The sequence below is a fragment of the Sus scrofa genome, chromosome 4 (genome assembly GCF_000003025.6).
Source record: "Sus scrofa isolate TJ Tabasco breed Duroc chromosome 4, Sscrofa11.1, whole genome shotgun sequence".
Lineage (NCBI taxonomy): Eukaryota > Metazoa > Chordata > Mammalia > Artiodactyla > Suidae > Sus > Sus scrofa.
The window spans coordinates 78,521,196-78,537,524 of NC_010446.5; the positions used below are offsets into that span (position 1 = coordinate 78,521,196).

Consider the following 16,329-nt stretch of genomic DNA (forward strand, 5'->3'; position numbering starts at 1 on the left):
AAAAAAAGGAAAAAATCTTTGGGGTCATTGACAATAGAACATACCACAATGAAAATAAGTAGAAAAGACACTTTTTTTTTTTAGAAAAAAATTTAAAACTTCATTGTTGGGAAAGAAGAAGCATAGAGAATTAAGCTTTTAAGTATCCACCTGTGATAGAGGCATGGTTTCTTATAATAACACTAAAAAGATCATCTCAACTCTTCATGTCATCTAAATTAAAAAAATGGGTTTGTACTTTGTATTACGTATAAATTTAGGAATTACATAGGTTTGACTAGGTCAGGCAGAAGAGGTGGGTTCTAGAATTTACTATTTCGGATCAGCAGAAAATTAGAAGATATCAGTTATTAAACTATCTTCATCAGAAAAGACAAGAACTGAATCTAAATTATAGAAATTAAACTAAAGGAAGCAATAATTTTACACATACACATAACTCACACCCATAGAATTAAACCATCATTCTCAAAATCTTTCATTTAAATGTTGCCATAATAACATTAGAAATTCCAAAAATTTAGATTTGAACATACCATCTGCTGAAAATATTAATGTCTGAACCAGTACAGCTGTGTGCACAATTAGCTACACAGTCATTAAAACGAAGTGTGCATAAAAAAAATACCCCCTTAAAAATAAAAGCTAACGTACGTAATGCATACATATGTCATCTGAGGATGGGTGCCCTTTTCTTTAGAGAAAGATGTGGCTGAAAAATTGCCGGAATCCACACATGCAGATTGCAGCTATTCCCAGAACTGCTTTCTCTGGTTATTTCCCCAAGAATCCTTAAATTCACAGCACTCTGCCCAGAAGCTGAATTGAGATATACTTCATTTAAATATTGCTCTTCATGGGAACAAGTAAACATCTGTAAAATCAATAGGGCAGAGCAAACTTCTTGCTTATGTAGACGTTTAAGATGTTCTATCTCCTAATCAACTTTTTAGGTCTTATAAACACCCTGGAAAATATGAAACATTTTAGCAAAGCTCGGTTAATGTCAGTTACTTATATCTGTTTCCAGAGCTGGGTTGATGAGTTTGAAGTATATTTGAACGTGTCATTCAACCAAAGCATATTCATGCTAGTTTGAGGTGCTATTACTTCATTAAATGTGTGTTTCCCTGGATGAAAGGCATCTATTGAACTTGAGATAATAAAAAAAGTTTGCCGTGAATCCCTTCTTTGTAGTTTTTATATTTATAATCGAATCATATGTAGGCGATGTTTTGATAACACCTATTATCAATGAAATAAAAATGTTATTTCTTATCACTCACATTTATGAAATTTTTATAATGTGGAGGAATTACACATGAAAGTCATCATGAGCAAATTCTATAAAATGTGTGTGGGGGACGTTTCATCTGAAAGAAGTTATACTGGGCAAAGTGACATGAAGGGACCTGTCAGAGACATGTTTCTACAATATTTTCTTAGCCTCTTTGCTGAAAACTCCATCTTGTCCTGCTTTACTTTATCCCATCTTCCTGCTTTACTTTATCCCATCTTCCTGCTTGCAAAACAGTCACAGTGCTGGTAAATGACTTAAGCTTAAGAACAAAGACCTAAAGGCATAAGCTATTCATAGGGTCAGGCGAATGAGGACGTAAGGCGTTGGTCTAGACACACTGGACCTGTGCAGATTGGCACGCCGTTTGCACAAGCATGATATGTCCTCTAAGGTATAAGAGAAAGAGGAACCTCATGGCCAAGTGGATTATGAGCGGTTGTTAGCAGAATATGCATTAGCAAAGAGAACCAAGGTGCAAACCTAGGCACACGGGGTTGCTGCAAATAGGCATGCCATTTGTGGAAGCACAGTGAAGATTCTCTGAAATGCTATGCAGACAGCTAACTCAAATGGTAATGATTGTTATGGGCCTAAAGGTCAGAATAAAAGCTTAACCTTTTACCAGCTAAGTGACTTTTAAAATAATAAAAGAACTTATAAAATAATAAACCCTATATCCTCCACCCACCCATAGCCCCCTCCTCACTTGACGTAATCCTAAAGAGCATAATAAAAGCAGTGTGGTTTCTTGAGGCGGGGCTCTTGGTCCTGAGACCTTGAGTCCCCCAGTTCCCACCTTTACTTAAGATAAATGTCTCTGTCCTGTTTTATGTTAACTTTTTCCCTTAAGTTTCACAGCACCTGTTCTTCAGCCCCATCCTGCTGAGCTGGTCTGCAGGGACCCACATCCTTCCTTCAGCATCTCATCCTTAATTTCTAATTAGCGTATAGTATGGATTAAATTACTACTATGCATCAAGCGTTGTTCTTACGTGGAGGAAACACTGATGAATGGGAAACAGCCCCAGCATCCACGCACTCATAATTTCTGTGGACACTGGTAAACGAGCGGTTACAAGCATGTTCTACAGCCTTCCGAGACATTACAGAAGTTATTATAGAAGGGCAGAAGCTGGGCACAGAAAGCAGCTTTTGGCAGCTGGAGGTGGCCAGAAGTCAGAAGCACCTCCTCGCAGTGAGCAGAACGATGCTGCTGCACGAGGAAGAGTAAAGTGGTAGCAGGGGGCACGCCAGGTCCCGCAGGAATGAAGGCAAGTCACCTAGCTTTATCCTCCTTCCTCAGTTTCTTGTTGGCTTTTCTGGGTCTTTTGTTTTTGAAATAAACTATAAATCAGGTTTGGGATATCCATAAAATAACTAGCTAGAGTGTTATGAGGACTGCTTTGAACCTATAGACCAAGTTTAGTAAAATTTAACAATATTGTCTTTCATCAACACAATATCTTTCAATTACTATATCCAATTTTGCTTCCTTTTGCTTATGTTTTCCTGAGAGATCTTTTTTCATCCTTTAACTTTCAATCTACCTATGTTGCATTATTTGAAGTGAATTTCTTCTACAGAGTCTAAAGCTGGATCATCTTTTAAAAAATCGAATCTACCAATCTCTGCCATTTAATTGGTATATGCAGTTGATTTACTTTTAAGACAGCTTGTGATATGCTGGGGCTTTAGTTTCCCACTTGATTTTTTGTGTTCTATTTGTTCTCTCTGTTTCTTTTTCGTGTGTGTGTGTGTGTGTGTGTGTGTGTGCTTTCTCATCTTTTTTCTTGCTGAAGGTTACTTAAACAATGTATTTGTACTTCTACTTGGATTTATCTTTCGTATTCTTAAGCATATATGCCTGCAAAGCTTTTTTTCCTTGAGTGTCACCGGTACGGCATTGTATTTGCACAGGGTCTGGTTCCGTTGTCACTCAACAGTTGAAGGGAAGTGTACACATCTTACTTTCCCTCCATCCTTCTCCATTTGCAAGGTGATCATCTTGACGGCTTCAATAACCAGGGTGATTATTTTTGCAGCCATCAGTCATAATTTAGAAAACGCAAAACGAGGGACTAAGTCTACTGTCCTTAATCATATGTTGACTTTTTTCCCACTGTTCTTTCTTACCTCCTCACAGTCATTTCTTTTCTGTTTAGAAAACGTCTTTCAGCCATTCTTTCAGGATAAGTGTGCTGCTCATACATTGTCTTGGTTTTACTTTATTAAGAATCTCTTGATTTCTTCCTTATTCCTGGAGGATATTCTCACTGGGTATAGGATTGTGGGCTGATAATCCGTCCTTTCAGCCTGGTGTTAGTTCCCCCTCCCCAGGTTTCTGAAGTATTACCATTGTAATTGTTTCTTTTCACCCTAGAGGGAAGGTATTCTTTCTCTCATTATTTCCATTTTCTTTGCCTTTAGTGTGAGAATAGAAGTATTTTGACTTTGATACCCTTTGACTGCGATATATTTTTGTCATGGATTTCTTTAACTTCATCTGTTCGCTCAGATTCTTGAATTTACGTGTGTGTCTTTTGCAAATCTGGGCAGTTTTTAGCCATTGGTTCCTCCTTACTTTTTAGCCATACCTGCTTTTCCTCTCCTCCTGGAATTCTCCTGACAAAAGTGTTAGATTTTTTTGTTTAAGCCCACAGGTCATTGGGGCTCTGCTGGTTTCTTATTCAGTCCATTTTCTCTTTCTTGTCCAGTTTTCACCATGTCCACCATCCTGTCTTTACGTTCACTGATTTCTGTTGTCCATCTGTTTTCTCTCTGGCTGGTGTGTCTGTTTCTGGATCCCACATCCTTGGAGCCATTTTTCTCTTGTCTTTGTCATTGACCTGGGCTGTGGTTCTCCAGCAGCTGGTCTGGGACACGGAGCGTGAGGCCACAGGAAACTCAGGGAACCCCCGCCTCTCCGTCTGCAGGTCCTGGGTTTCCATTTGCAGCCTGTTGGCCACACCTCACGGGGCCAAGGCGCCTGCCTCCCCTCAGCCTGCCCCGTGTACCCATGCTCAGCCTTGGGCAAGAGGCTGCCTTTCTCAGCACAGAAAGGAGGTAACGAAATGTGACACGCAGTCTTGGTGACATGGAGGGAAGGAATGGCGTCAGGGAATGCTTTGCTGAAAAGTGACATTTATGAGATCCTGCTGCGTAGCACTGTGAACTATATCTGGTCACGTATGATGGAGCATGACAATGTGAGAAAAAAGAATGTATACATGTATGTGTAACTGGGTCACCTTGCTGTACAGTAGAAAATTGACAGAACACTGTAAACCAGCTATAATGGAAAAAATAAAAATCATTATCAATGAAAAAAAAATGAAAACCAAGGTGAGTAGAAGTGAGCTGTAAGTGTTGCTGGGTGGATCCCCAGATGGAGGCTGTGGGGGATGGGGGCTGGAGGTGGGGGAAGCCTGGGACAACAGAGACCTAGAAGATGCCCAGAGAGGAGAGCACCGAGGGGACCAGGCACAGAGGACCCTGGGGTGGCACGAGGGAGCCAACAAGACGATGCTGATGCAGGTCCCACTGGGCCAGCACCCACCTGCTATGGGGCCTCGCTGAGTGTCATTGCTTATTTATTTATTTATTTTTTGCTTTTTAGGGCCACACCTGTGGCATATGGAGGTTCCCAGGCTAGGAGTCTAATTGGAGCTGTAGCCGCTGGCCTACACCACAGCTCACAGCCACGTCAGATCCTTAACCCACTGAGCAAGGCCAGGGATCGAACCTGCAACCTCATGGTTCCTAGTCAGATTTGGTTCTGCTGTGCCACAACGGGAACTCCATTGCTTATTCAACAGACTCACCATAGGAGCTTCTGTGAAATCAGTTCCCACCTTACAGACTGTCGACCCCGAAGGGTGCTCCCACCCCCGCTCGCCTGGCCAGTTTCCACCTCCAACGTGCTGGTCAGAATTCAAGGTGGTTGAGACGTCAAGCCTCCTGCAGAAACCAGGTTGTGCATGAACCCTCCAGGGAAATCCATGAGGCCAGACTTGCCATCATTGACAGCATCATTGGCCTCTGCTTCCAGGGCTGATGAAACCAAAAGTCAATCAAGCAACCAAGCTTACCCACTCTTTGTGTAACCCTTCTTTCAGTTAATTCCTGGAACTAAAATTGCATTTAAGTGCTTTCCAAAAAAATGTGAGCACTAGTAATGGTTGATTCATCCTTGCTTTTATAACTTCTTAGAGGATTTGGGAAAACCTATTTTAATTCTCTATTCTTGTAAAATGAGGATAATAATAACACCTACCAGAAAGGTTATTTTGCTGGTTAAATGAGTTAATCTATGTAAAGAACTTAGAAGCACCCTGGACACACTGTGCATGCCATGAAAGTGTCATTTGCTATCATTAATATCCGTCTAATTCATTCAGATTTTTTATGCAATATTTCTCTTAGCTTATTGGAACTTAGGGAATGAGAGTTTGGATAAAATAGAGAAGGTAATGTCATAGTTTTGGAGCGTGTTAGGCAACAGTAAGCCAGGAAGGTTGGGAGGGATCAAACCCATGTCCTCATGGATCCTAGTTGGGTTCATTAACCACTAAGCCTCGAAGGGAACTCCCTAGATATCTGAATTGTTTTTTAAAAAGCCATTTCTCTGCTCATGCTCTCTTATGGCACTATAATTCCCTGGAAGACAGCTGTGGTCTCATGTGACATGAAGTGATGAGCTGCTTCTCAGTCACAAAGGATCAGAAAATGATGCCCTTGGCCAACCAGTGCTCTCGGGAGGGTCACTCATAACGGACATTTGTGAGCCTATCAAAGGGGCCTTGCTTTTAGACACTGTGACTCTGCTGGCTTAAGCAATTTGGCACATAGCCGCTTTGTTCAATGTTTAGGGCCTTTTAGGGGTCAGATATCTATCCTTCGTAAATATTAATGAAGCAAAACAGATCGTGTGTTAAGAGGTACGCACCCAAAGCAGACAGCTCACCACTGGCCCAAAACGTGAAGACACAGATGTAGTAAAAAGTATTTGTTTTTATTTTCCAGTATACATCATTAAAAAAGGTACAGTTGTATTAGTAGTACATTAAGGAACTTCAAGAACAAAGTGACAAGTTTTTGTCACAGATATTAATTGCCATTTTACAAACATCCACCGAAACAATTAAAAGTGAAATAAATATATTTACATTTCATAGTTCCAGTATTTTCACTGCATTTTAATATGTATAAAATATATAACATTTATAATATTTTCTTTGTTTTTAAAAGCAACGTCAAATGTGCAAATAAGTGAATTATGATTTTAAAGAATTAGGAATAAGAATAAACCATAAACAAGAGTTTTAGAGGTATGAATAAAGCAGTTCCTTCTGGGGAGCCGTGAGGACCACAGTGTTAAGGGAGGGAAAGTGTTATTCTTCTCGGAACATCCACACTCACCTTAAAGAGTCAAGCGCAAGACTGTCCCTGTGCCTTTCAAGCTTCCCTACTTTGCCCATGCCCAGCAGTAATTCCAAATGATGGGTGGGATGATGACTTTTCCACAGTCATAAATCAAGCAGTTCTCAAACCCAGTATTCAATGTAGACAAAGTTTATGAACAAGCTTTGTTTCTGGAACTGAGGGAAGCCTTTGACTTGAAACTAAGGTGCCCAAAGGACAGTCTCTGTGCTGACAGTGAATATGGGACTGACATTTATTTTCAAGGAATTATGTTTCTTCTTGCTGACGGACAGTTTCCTGGAAAAAGATTTTAAAACTCGAAGTGGGTACATGATGGAAAAATGGGCAAGAAATGATTGGCTGATTATTTTCTCTTAAAAATATTATTGGGTGGTAAATATCAGGGTACACATCACACTTACTTTACCTATTAAAATATTTTTGAAATAAATACTCTTGCAATATAACAAATTAAAAACGCCCCTGCTTTAGTATACTTCGGCTTAAATGAATTTTATTCTTTATCAGGCAAAATACATTATTATAGTCGTTAGCAAAGATTTCAGATGATATCCGAACTCCCTTCTCTGACCCACGTACATAAAATGTAACATTCCCTTTGGGCTTGTACTATGTACACTCTAATGAACCTTTAGTGTGCATACACACATACACCTGTTTACATATATGTGCACATACATGTATACCTGTGTACACATGCACACACACGCGTGCATATGCCAAGGCACTGGAGAGGTTAATGCATAATGAAGCATTCTGTTGTTAAAATGTGCTCTCATACAAACCAGTATCTGATGAATAAATCTCATGCGTCTAAACCTAAATTATATGAGAAATAGAGGTGTATCAGGGTATTTTTCTTCATTTCTAAACTCTCATTCAAGTAGTCCAAGTAGCAAATGACAGGTGTAATCATTGCACAGTCAAAGAAAACGTTAAATGCTATTTGCTAACTGATGAAAATCAAAATAGTTCTTTTGTAATAGGTGGCTTCTCCACTAATCATGTAAAGTATCAATTTAGGCCTGTGTTTTTTTTTTTTTTTCAATAGTATCAAAAATAAACACAATATGGTATTGTCATAAATTTTAATTCCAGTTACAATTTACAATGGAAATTTAAAGTATATTAAGTATATGTATTTGAAATATATTCTATCTAATTTGTGATTGGCATCTTCTTATATACACATACATATACGTGTAGGCATGTATGTTCTATGAGGAACGTATGTACCCACACGTCATTGTGCATCTTTTATCATACACACAAACACAGGATCGAAGATTTAATGATATGCAAAAGGATATTTAATCGAACTGACCTTTTGTATTTTTTTTAAATAGAGCTTTTACAAAATCTGACTTTTTAAAAATGATTACACTACACTTGTAAAAAGTTTTGAAACTTTTTTTTTCTTTAGGCAAACTAGCCCATTGCATATTGCCTGTAGACTGATGACCACACCAGGGTCATGAGGATGTTTCCCCCGGGGGTGCACGGAGACACAGCCTGACCTGGGGACAGAGACTCTATGGCAAATGGGATGCCAGGCTTCAGGCCCCAGGCAGATGCCTCCCTCTCTGCTCCTTCCTTCTAAGCTCATCAGGGGCCTCCTGAAGCCTGGCTGTGGTGGGCTTCTGGTTTCAAAAGAGCATTGGGTTTGCTCAAAAACAGGTGAGCAATGATTTGGTAGTGTTATCCCAATTATGGGCATGTATTTAGTTTGATAGTCCAAATAAATTATGTTAAAACTACATTTTGTCCTGTTTGCCACGGTTCGTTTTATAAGATGCCCTAGGCTGAACTTAAAACTTGCCCGGGTACAATTATGAACCCTCACTGTCCCTTTTCAACTGAGCGTGCTGAGGTTCTAATCAGATGCAAAGTGGGTTAATAATTTATAGTGACTATGGGGATAGTTTGCTGTTCATTTTTTCATTATAATGTTCATGTGTCCTTTGACGAATAATTTTGTTTCCTTCTCGAGTGCCACTTTCCCCTTCTATTCAGGAAGAAAAATCAAACCATCTTATTAGATACTTGGTCATCTTCATAAAGAAATGTCCAACGTTTGATTTATTTGGGAACAGATGTGTTAATGAAAAGGTAATTTTTTTTTCTAACTAGGCAGCTGGTTATTTAAAAGCAGATCTCAGTACAGCTGGATTGAAGAACAGAGAATGTCATACAAAGAGCTCTGAGTCACCTGGGATCTGAGTCAAACATCAGTGCTTTCAGATTTCCAACTCCTTCACACTTACATTCCTAAGAGAAGATGCCTAAAACAACTCTTTATGACATGGGAAGATGGAAATTTGAAATTTTATTTTCGTATCTCACCTTCATCTCATAAAGTCCAAGTGAAGTGGAGAAACGATATCCAGCCAATGTAAGGAAAAGCTTTTGCTGTCTGGGGACATTCCGGTCCAGGGTTAACAGGGAGGGTTGGGATTGCAAACAAGTGTTTCTTACATCACATTTGGTGATCATGTTTTCTCTACAAAAGTTTCTGGGGTCAACAAAAGGTTTCGAAGTTTTGATTTGATAATATATCCCGGGTAAAACACAAATCTCTTTAAACAAAGGACAGAACAAGAGGCTTGTGGATGTTTCCTTCCTTCACCATCCAATGGACACATTTTGGCATCTTTGAAGGACCCTGGGAGCAAATACAACATACAGTGTCAGTGACCCAAGGAAGAAACAGTCCATTGCACAGCGTGTCTGTCATAGGTAAAAGGTGATTATCCCTTTGCAACTCTCAGCAACACCTGCCAGTAAGACCTGCAAACTTGAAGTGCTAGGCCCGGCACGGGCTGAGGACTCCAGGTCTACAGCAGCAAGTTAAAGTGCTTTCTTCTTCGATGAGGGCTTTAGCATGGTGGTCTCCCAGCCCTATGGTATCAGCCTGCTTTAGGTCACTCCTGATACGACCGGGCCTGAGTCCGTGATCAGACCAAACACGTACTTGTCATACAAAATAATCTAAAATACAGAACCATTTAATGGGTGTTTTTATTTATAGGTAGCTTACAATTTTATATTATTTACATACTCAAGTCATTCATTCTTTCGTCTTCACTTTGATGAGAGTGCCATTCTGGTACCATCCGCTGAGGGAGAGCAAGCTAGTCTGTTCCTTGAGGGTACATCACAGAGGCTTCCAAACAGAAATGCTTTTGAGACCCTATGAACCTCTTCGTGCTGAAATGTCAACCTGACTTCACTGCTGACTTGGTGATGGGATTGCTTTTCCAGTGTTTGAAGCGATGAGCATGAGCATTCTGTTTACAAGTCACAGGGAGCAGGGTGCCAACTGTCAAGTCAGGGACTTGGCTTTGCTCGACATACTGGAGCTGGAAGCAGCAGAAGCAGCAGCCTGACTGCCTAAAAAGAGAGGGTCCAAACAGGCTACTTTGGCAGCAAAGAATGAATGAATACAGTGAAGAACAGCGAATAGATTGGAAAATTCCAGCTCCTGAAAGTGAAAGAGAAATGGGGCCCATAAATTCAAAATCAATTTCCTTAAAAAACATTGAAAATGACTAGGCAATTATATAATAGCTAGACCTTTTCTCTCAAGTGCAGTAAAGTTAACTGGAATCAATTAAACCTAATGTACAGAAACCATAGGCATTTTTGTTCAATGTATTAATTTCATATGTATTGCAGATTTACTTCAAAATATGGAGGGTCACGAGCTGGAAAGACTAAGCTTCTTATCCTCTGTGAAAGTATTTTCAATATTGATAAAAGCTGCATAGAAATGTATTTGACCAGATTAAAATTTTACTCTTGATAAGGTGTAAGTAAAGAGGAAACTAGTTTTAGAAGTATTTTTTATCTCTTTATACACAAGTCAAATGAAAAATTTGGATCGGAATAATTAAAGAGCTTTCCTCACTATTCTTTAGAATAAGTTGCTATTTGTCATAGGATAATGAATATGAAATACTGAAAGCAAACGGATATGAATGTTTGCCACACGAGAAGCCAACTGGTTCACTTCCAAAATATAATGCATACATTGATTTTAAATTTAATTAATTTTTGTTGTTGTACTTGGTTGTTAAAAATATCACTAATTGGATTTTTAGAAACACATTTCCCATTTTGGATATTTAAGGAAATGTACCATATACCAGTGGTAACAAAATGATAGAACAGTTCTTTCCAACCACAAATGGTATCAGACTAATTGTAAAATCATGAGGTGGTGCTCAGGATAGACTTTTAAAGCTGATATCTCAAGTATTTTTATGAAAAACCCTCAATAGTCTCATAAAAATGTCAGAATTCCAAAAGGACAGAGAGAAGACAAATAAAAATATGTGCCTAATGAGGTCTATGGGATAAACTTGTCACAGAGAGAACGAGAGGGTTATAAAGCATATGGGGTTGCTGACAAAGCAAAGATCTATTAAAAAATCATAACAATTCAGTAAAGAGTTAAGATGCAAAATAAGTGTACACTAACAATGAACTATCAGAAGGAGAAATTAAGAAAATAATCCCACTTACCATGGTGTCAAAAAGAATAAAATACCAAGGAATAAATTTAACCTATGAAGTGAAAGATCTATTCACTGAAAACCATAAGACACTGATAAGAGAAATGGAATAAAACACAAATAAATGGAAAACTATTTTGTGCTCAAGGATTAGAAGACTTAATATTGTTAAAATGTCCATACTACTTAAAGCAATCTGCAGAACCAATGCAATTCCTATCAAAATGGCATTTTTCACAGAAATGAAACAATCTTAAATTTTGTATGGAACCACAAAAGTACCTGGCTAGCCAAAGACATCCTGAGAACGAAGCTGGAGGCATCAATTTCCCCTGATTTCAACTATACTCTAAAGCTATAATAATCAAAGAGTATGGTACTGGCATAAAACCAGATACAAAAATCACTGGAACAGAACAGAGAGTCCAGAAATAAAACCACAAGTGTATGGTCAGTAAATTACAAATAAAAAGGCAAGAATATATAAGGGGGAAAGAATAGTCTCTTCAATAAATGGTGTGGGGAAAACTGGACAGCCACTTTCAAAAGAAATAAACTGGACCTCTATCCTATAATTTAAACAAAAAAATAACTCAAAATGGTTAAAGATGTGAATGTAAGACCTGACACCCTAAAACTTTCAGAAGAAAACACAGGTGGTGAGGTTCTTGACATTGGTCTTAGTGATGATTTTTGCATTTGACACCAAAAGCACAGGCAACAAAAGTAATAATAAACAAGTGGGACTGTGTTAAATGAGAAATCTGCATAGCAAAGGAATCATCAACAATGAAAAAGTTAGTTACTGAATGGGGGAAATATCTGCAAATCATAAATCTGATAAGGGCTTAATATCCAACAAATATATAAATAGCAAAAAAAAAAAAAATCTGTTCAAAAAATGGGCAGAACATACGACTAGACATTTTTTCAAAGAAGACATCCAACTGGCCAGCAGGGAAATGAAAAGATGATCAGCATCATTAGATGGGAAGGATGGAAATCAAGATCACACCTGTATAAAAGTTATCACCAACTCAGGGAGCTGCAGCCTTATACGCCTGCTGCTGACTGTTTCTGGTAAATAACCTTGGGTGGGTTTTCCCATTGAGCAAGGTCTGAGTCACATCCAGTGATGACAAGCACTGCCAGGAGGCTTTTAAGGGAGCTTCCAGACAAATCAAATTTCTACCGTTTTCTGGGGACAGGGGTTTTGTGGAGCTCCAAGCCCAGTCTGCAGTCTTCAGTGACAGCTGGGCTACTGATTTCACAGCTCCCACATTTTCTAAGTCTAGGCTGCCTATTTTCAAGGTTTCAGAGTGATATTGGAGCTCTGGAGAGGGTGACAGGAACAGGGCAAGTTAAACACCACAAAGCTCCCCAGACTGCCTTGTGTCTAACAAATGCTCTACAGTTATTGCAAACATTTGGTTAATTTCCAGAGTTCTGAAAAAGTCAATTCTGATCATTTTGACTGTTCTCATTGCTTTTCCAGATAAGTGCCATTTCAGAAGGCCTTTCCATGCCATTCTGGAAATCCAACCCATATTCACATTTGCTTTCCTAAAATGCCCTAAGGTACAGCGATTTGAGACATGTATGTGGCCGATAAAAGTCAATTCTTTTGGCACCGCAGTGTTCATGGGCACAGAACAGATTCCAGCCTATTGTTTCTGGACACTTTCAGTTTCCTCTCTTCATCTGCATTGTGGATTCCTTAGAATATAGCCTGGATGGACCTCTTTGTGGTTTGGGTCACTGGGTTATTGTTTAACTCTACCTCCTGACTTCTATTACAGGGTTGGTGGATAAAGTGGAGACTTTTCATTGCCAGCCTCTACTTAACTGTTTACTTTCAAAGTCTTGACTACTTCTAGGATCTTGATATAATATCATCTTGCGTAATAATATCTTGTGTCATTCCTTTAAAGAAAATAAGATACTGCCATATGCTAGTATCACATTTATACCATTTTAGTACTAAATTATTCAGCGAATGGGAAGATGATGGCCAAATCCTTGATATCTGGGACCATAAATTTGATTGATTTTATCTTATTTTATTTTATTTTTGTCTTTTTAGGACTGCACTCGTAGCATATGGAGGTTCCCAGGCTAGGGGTCGAATCTGAGCTGTAGCCACTGGCCTACACCACAGCCACAGCAACACCAGATCCAAGCCTCATCTGTGACCTACACCACAGCTCACAGCAACATTGGATCTTTAACCCACTGAGCAAGGCCAGGGATCGAACCTGCACCATCATGGAGCTAGTCAGACTCGTTTCTACTGAGCCACAACAGGGTCTCCAAGGGACCACATATTTGAAGGAGAGGACTTTGGAAACTCACTTGGGGAAAAGTTCTACCTGACGTAAACTGTGAGCCCTAATACAAGTGCAAAGGATTCTAAAATAAACACAGCTTCAAAATAATTCCATGGTACTTGTTTTATAATCAAATAATTCATTTTTCAGGTTGAAATTCAGTTTATTTTTTCCATTTTCATTTGCTTTCATGATTTTTGTAATTTTGCTATTATTGTTATTATGAGAGGATAAGGCCGTACCCAGTTACCATACCCCACATTTGGAGCTAATTTAACTCCTTGGAAAATGCTTTCAAGTGTAACTTTATTCTTAAAATTCTGATTTTCAAAATGTCTTCACTAATATTAAATAGAAATACTATTACATTTTTTCTATATCACCCATAGAATAGGTAAATGGTGATTTTTTGGCAAAAAGGAAAAAAAAGTACACCATACCATGGACGTGTTGCCTTTACAGCTATTTATTTTGGAAGCAGTTAATATATTTTTCTTTCCTAAAAGATGCTGCTTTAAGTTTCAAAGTTTATCAAGTTAAAATAAATTGGGATTCTTAACATATGGGTAAATAAAACACAAAATCCCTATGGAGAATATAAGAGATTTGAAAAATAAGTTACGTACAAGGATAAAAACATTCTCAGTGAGAAATAAAAATGATTCTGAATCCTCAGTGACTCCCAGGAGTTTAGAGGCTGTTGTAAAGGTAGAGAAATATCCTGCCCAGATTTCTCCTTTATCACACAGTCCTCATCCTAATCCAATCAACCATTTGAACTAAAACTTTAGACAGAGCAAGTTGTATTTATTTATTTTCCTTTTGGCTGACGCATGCAGTGGCTGGGTGTGGGATCACATTTCCTAGACCAGGGATCAAACCTGGGCTGCAGCACAAATCCTAACCACTAGACCACCAGAGAACTCACCACACACACACACACACACACACACACACACACACACACACGCTTGTGCACACACACACTCCGATGACCATTTCCTCCTGATTTACTTCCAGCTGCCCCAGTTCCTCCTACAGCAGGAAGCACCACTAAACAGGATGAAAGCCCTGCATTAAGGAGCAGGAGCCTGCCTGGGGCTCATTTTTCTTCCCTGTCATCAAAACAGCTGGTGCTCTAGAGAATTTGTAGTGAAAGGAGAAGGATCTTGGAGTTTTAGAAAACCTTGGTTCCCAATGAGTCAGAAATTGTGAAAAGCAGGACAGGCGGGACGCTGATCCTTCATTTTCGATGCAGAGGGAGAGCCTTTAGCCCAAATCCCTGCTGGGTTCTGGGAAAATTAAACTTCTGGATTTATGAGACCCTCAAATGCCAACTAGAAATTTGCTTAGATTACCAGCCATTCTCCTCCAAAGGCGAACTTCAGCACATCATGGATTCTTTAGTGGGATCTGACAGACCCTCACTGAGCACGCGGAATGTTCCTTTCCCACGTTAGTCAGTCCTTCCCTTCAAACGCCAGAATGTGCCGTCCCTGGGGCAATCCTTTAGGCAGCACTTTTATCCACCATTTATAATGAGAAAATGAAGATTTATAGAGAATAGCTGGAAAGCAGCATTGCTGGAACTCAATCCTCAATTTCTGAGTTAAGTCTCACTAAACCTGGCATTATCTGGGCAGGTCTCTTACAGTGGCTTGGAGTCTCCAAGGCCATGGAGATTGAGGGCAGGAAAGGGTTTGGGGACAGAAGTCTATTTAAAAATGTTTCCAAGCTCTACACTGTTCCACTAAATAAAAAAGCAATTTCCTTTTTCCTTCTCCCCTCTCTTATTGTACAGAAAGCACTACCTTGGCTGCCAGACCTTAAATCCAGTAATTTAGGATTAACATGCTGTATACCCTAGTTTAGAAAATATTTTAATAGTGTTTCCATGGGGGGAATGGTCATGAATTTCAATGAATGAAACGACAGTAATGCTTTTAGAAGACAGCCTGTTTTGAAGTCAGGGGACTGTCTGGCCACATTATATCAAATTATAATTTTTAAAGTATAGATCCATAAAGATAAAATATTAAAACTAGTAAACAACACATTTTTTATCTAGAAAATTTAGTTATGGACAACTATGGACACTGGATGGACTAGTGTCTCTAATAACATTACAAATAAAACACTTCTTAAAAGTACCCACTATTAAGGATATGGCGTTGCTGTGAGCTGTGGTGTAGGTCGCAGATGCGGCTCGGATCCCGTGTTGCTGTGGCTCTGGTGTAAGCTGGTAGCTATAGCTCTGATTCAACCCCTAGCCTGGGAACCTCCATATGCCGCAAGAGCGGCCCTAGAAAAGGCAAAAAGACAAAAAAAAAAAGTACCCAATAGTGATAGTGAGCTTTCTAATAAATTGTCAAATAACTGCAATACTGCTCATGACTTCCACTGTGAACCATTCCCCCATCTCTACTAGGGAAGTTCTGGGAGGTTTAATGAGGCTTTGGAAAACAGAAGGGAAATTTATAGCACGGGCCTTATATAACCATAACACTCCAAAAGCCACAACAAAAACAAAAAACAAAGCATGTTCCTCCAACTCCCATGAAAATCCACAAGACTTTTTTCAGTATTTCTGAGACTTTTTCACAACCCAAAACTTAAATACTATTTATTTATTTTATTTTATTTTACTTTTGTCTTTTCTTGAGCTGCTCCCATGGCATATGGAGGTTCCCAGGCTTGGGGTCTAATCGGAGCTGTAGCCACTGGCCTACACCAGAGCCACAGCAAC

The 16,329-nt window shown here is 39.1% G+C and overlaps 1 protein-coding gene across 1 annotated transcript in view; it reads right to left on the bottom strand.

The window, feature by feature from the left end:
- SNTG1 (syntrophin gamma 1) overlaps nt 6,291-16,329 on the bottom strand; it is a 454,631-nt gene continuing 444,592 nt past the window's right edge. Inside the window, exon 19 of the mRNA XM_021089413.1 lies at nt 6,291-10,223. Within this exon, the coding sequence (XP_020945072.1) occupies nt 10,065-10,223 (159 nt within the window). The 3' untranslated portion in view covers nt 6,291-10,064. The remainder of the gene's footprint in view (nt 10,224-16,329) is intronic.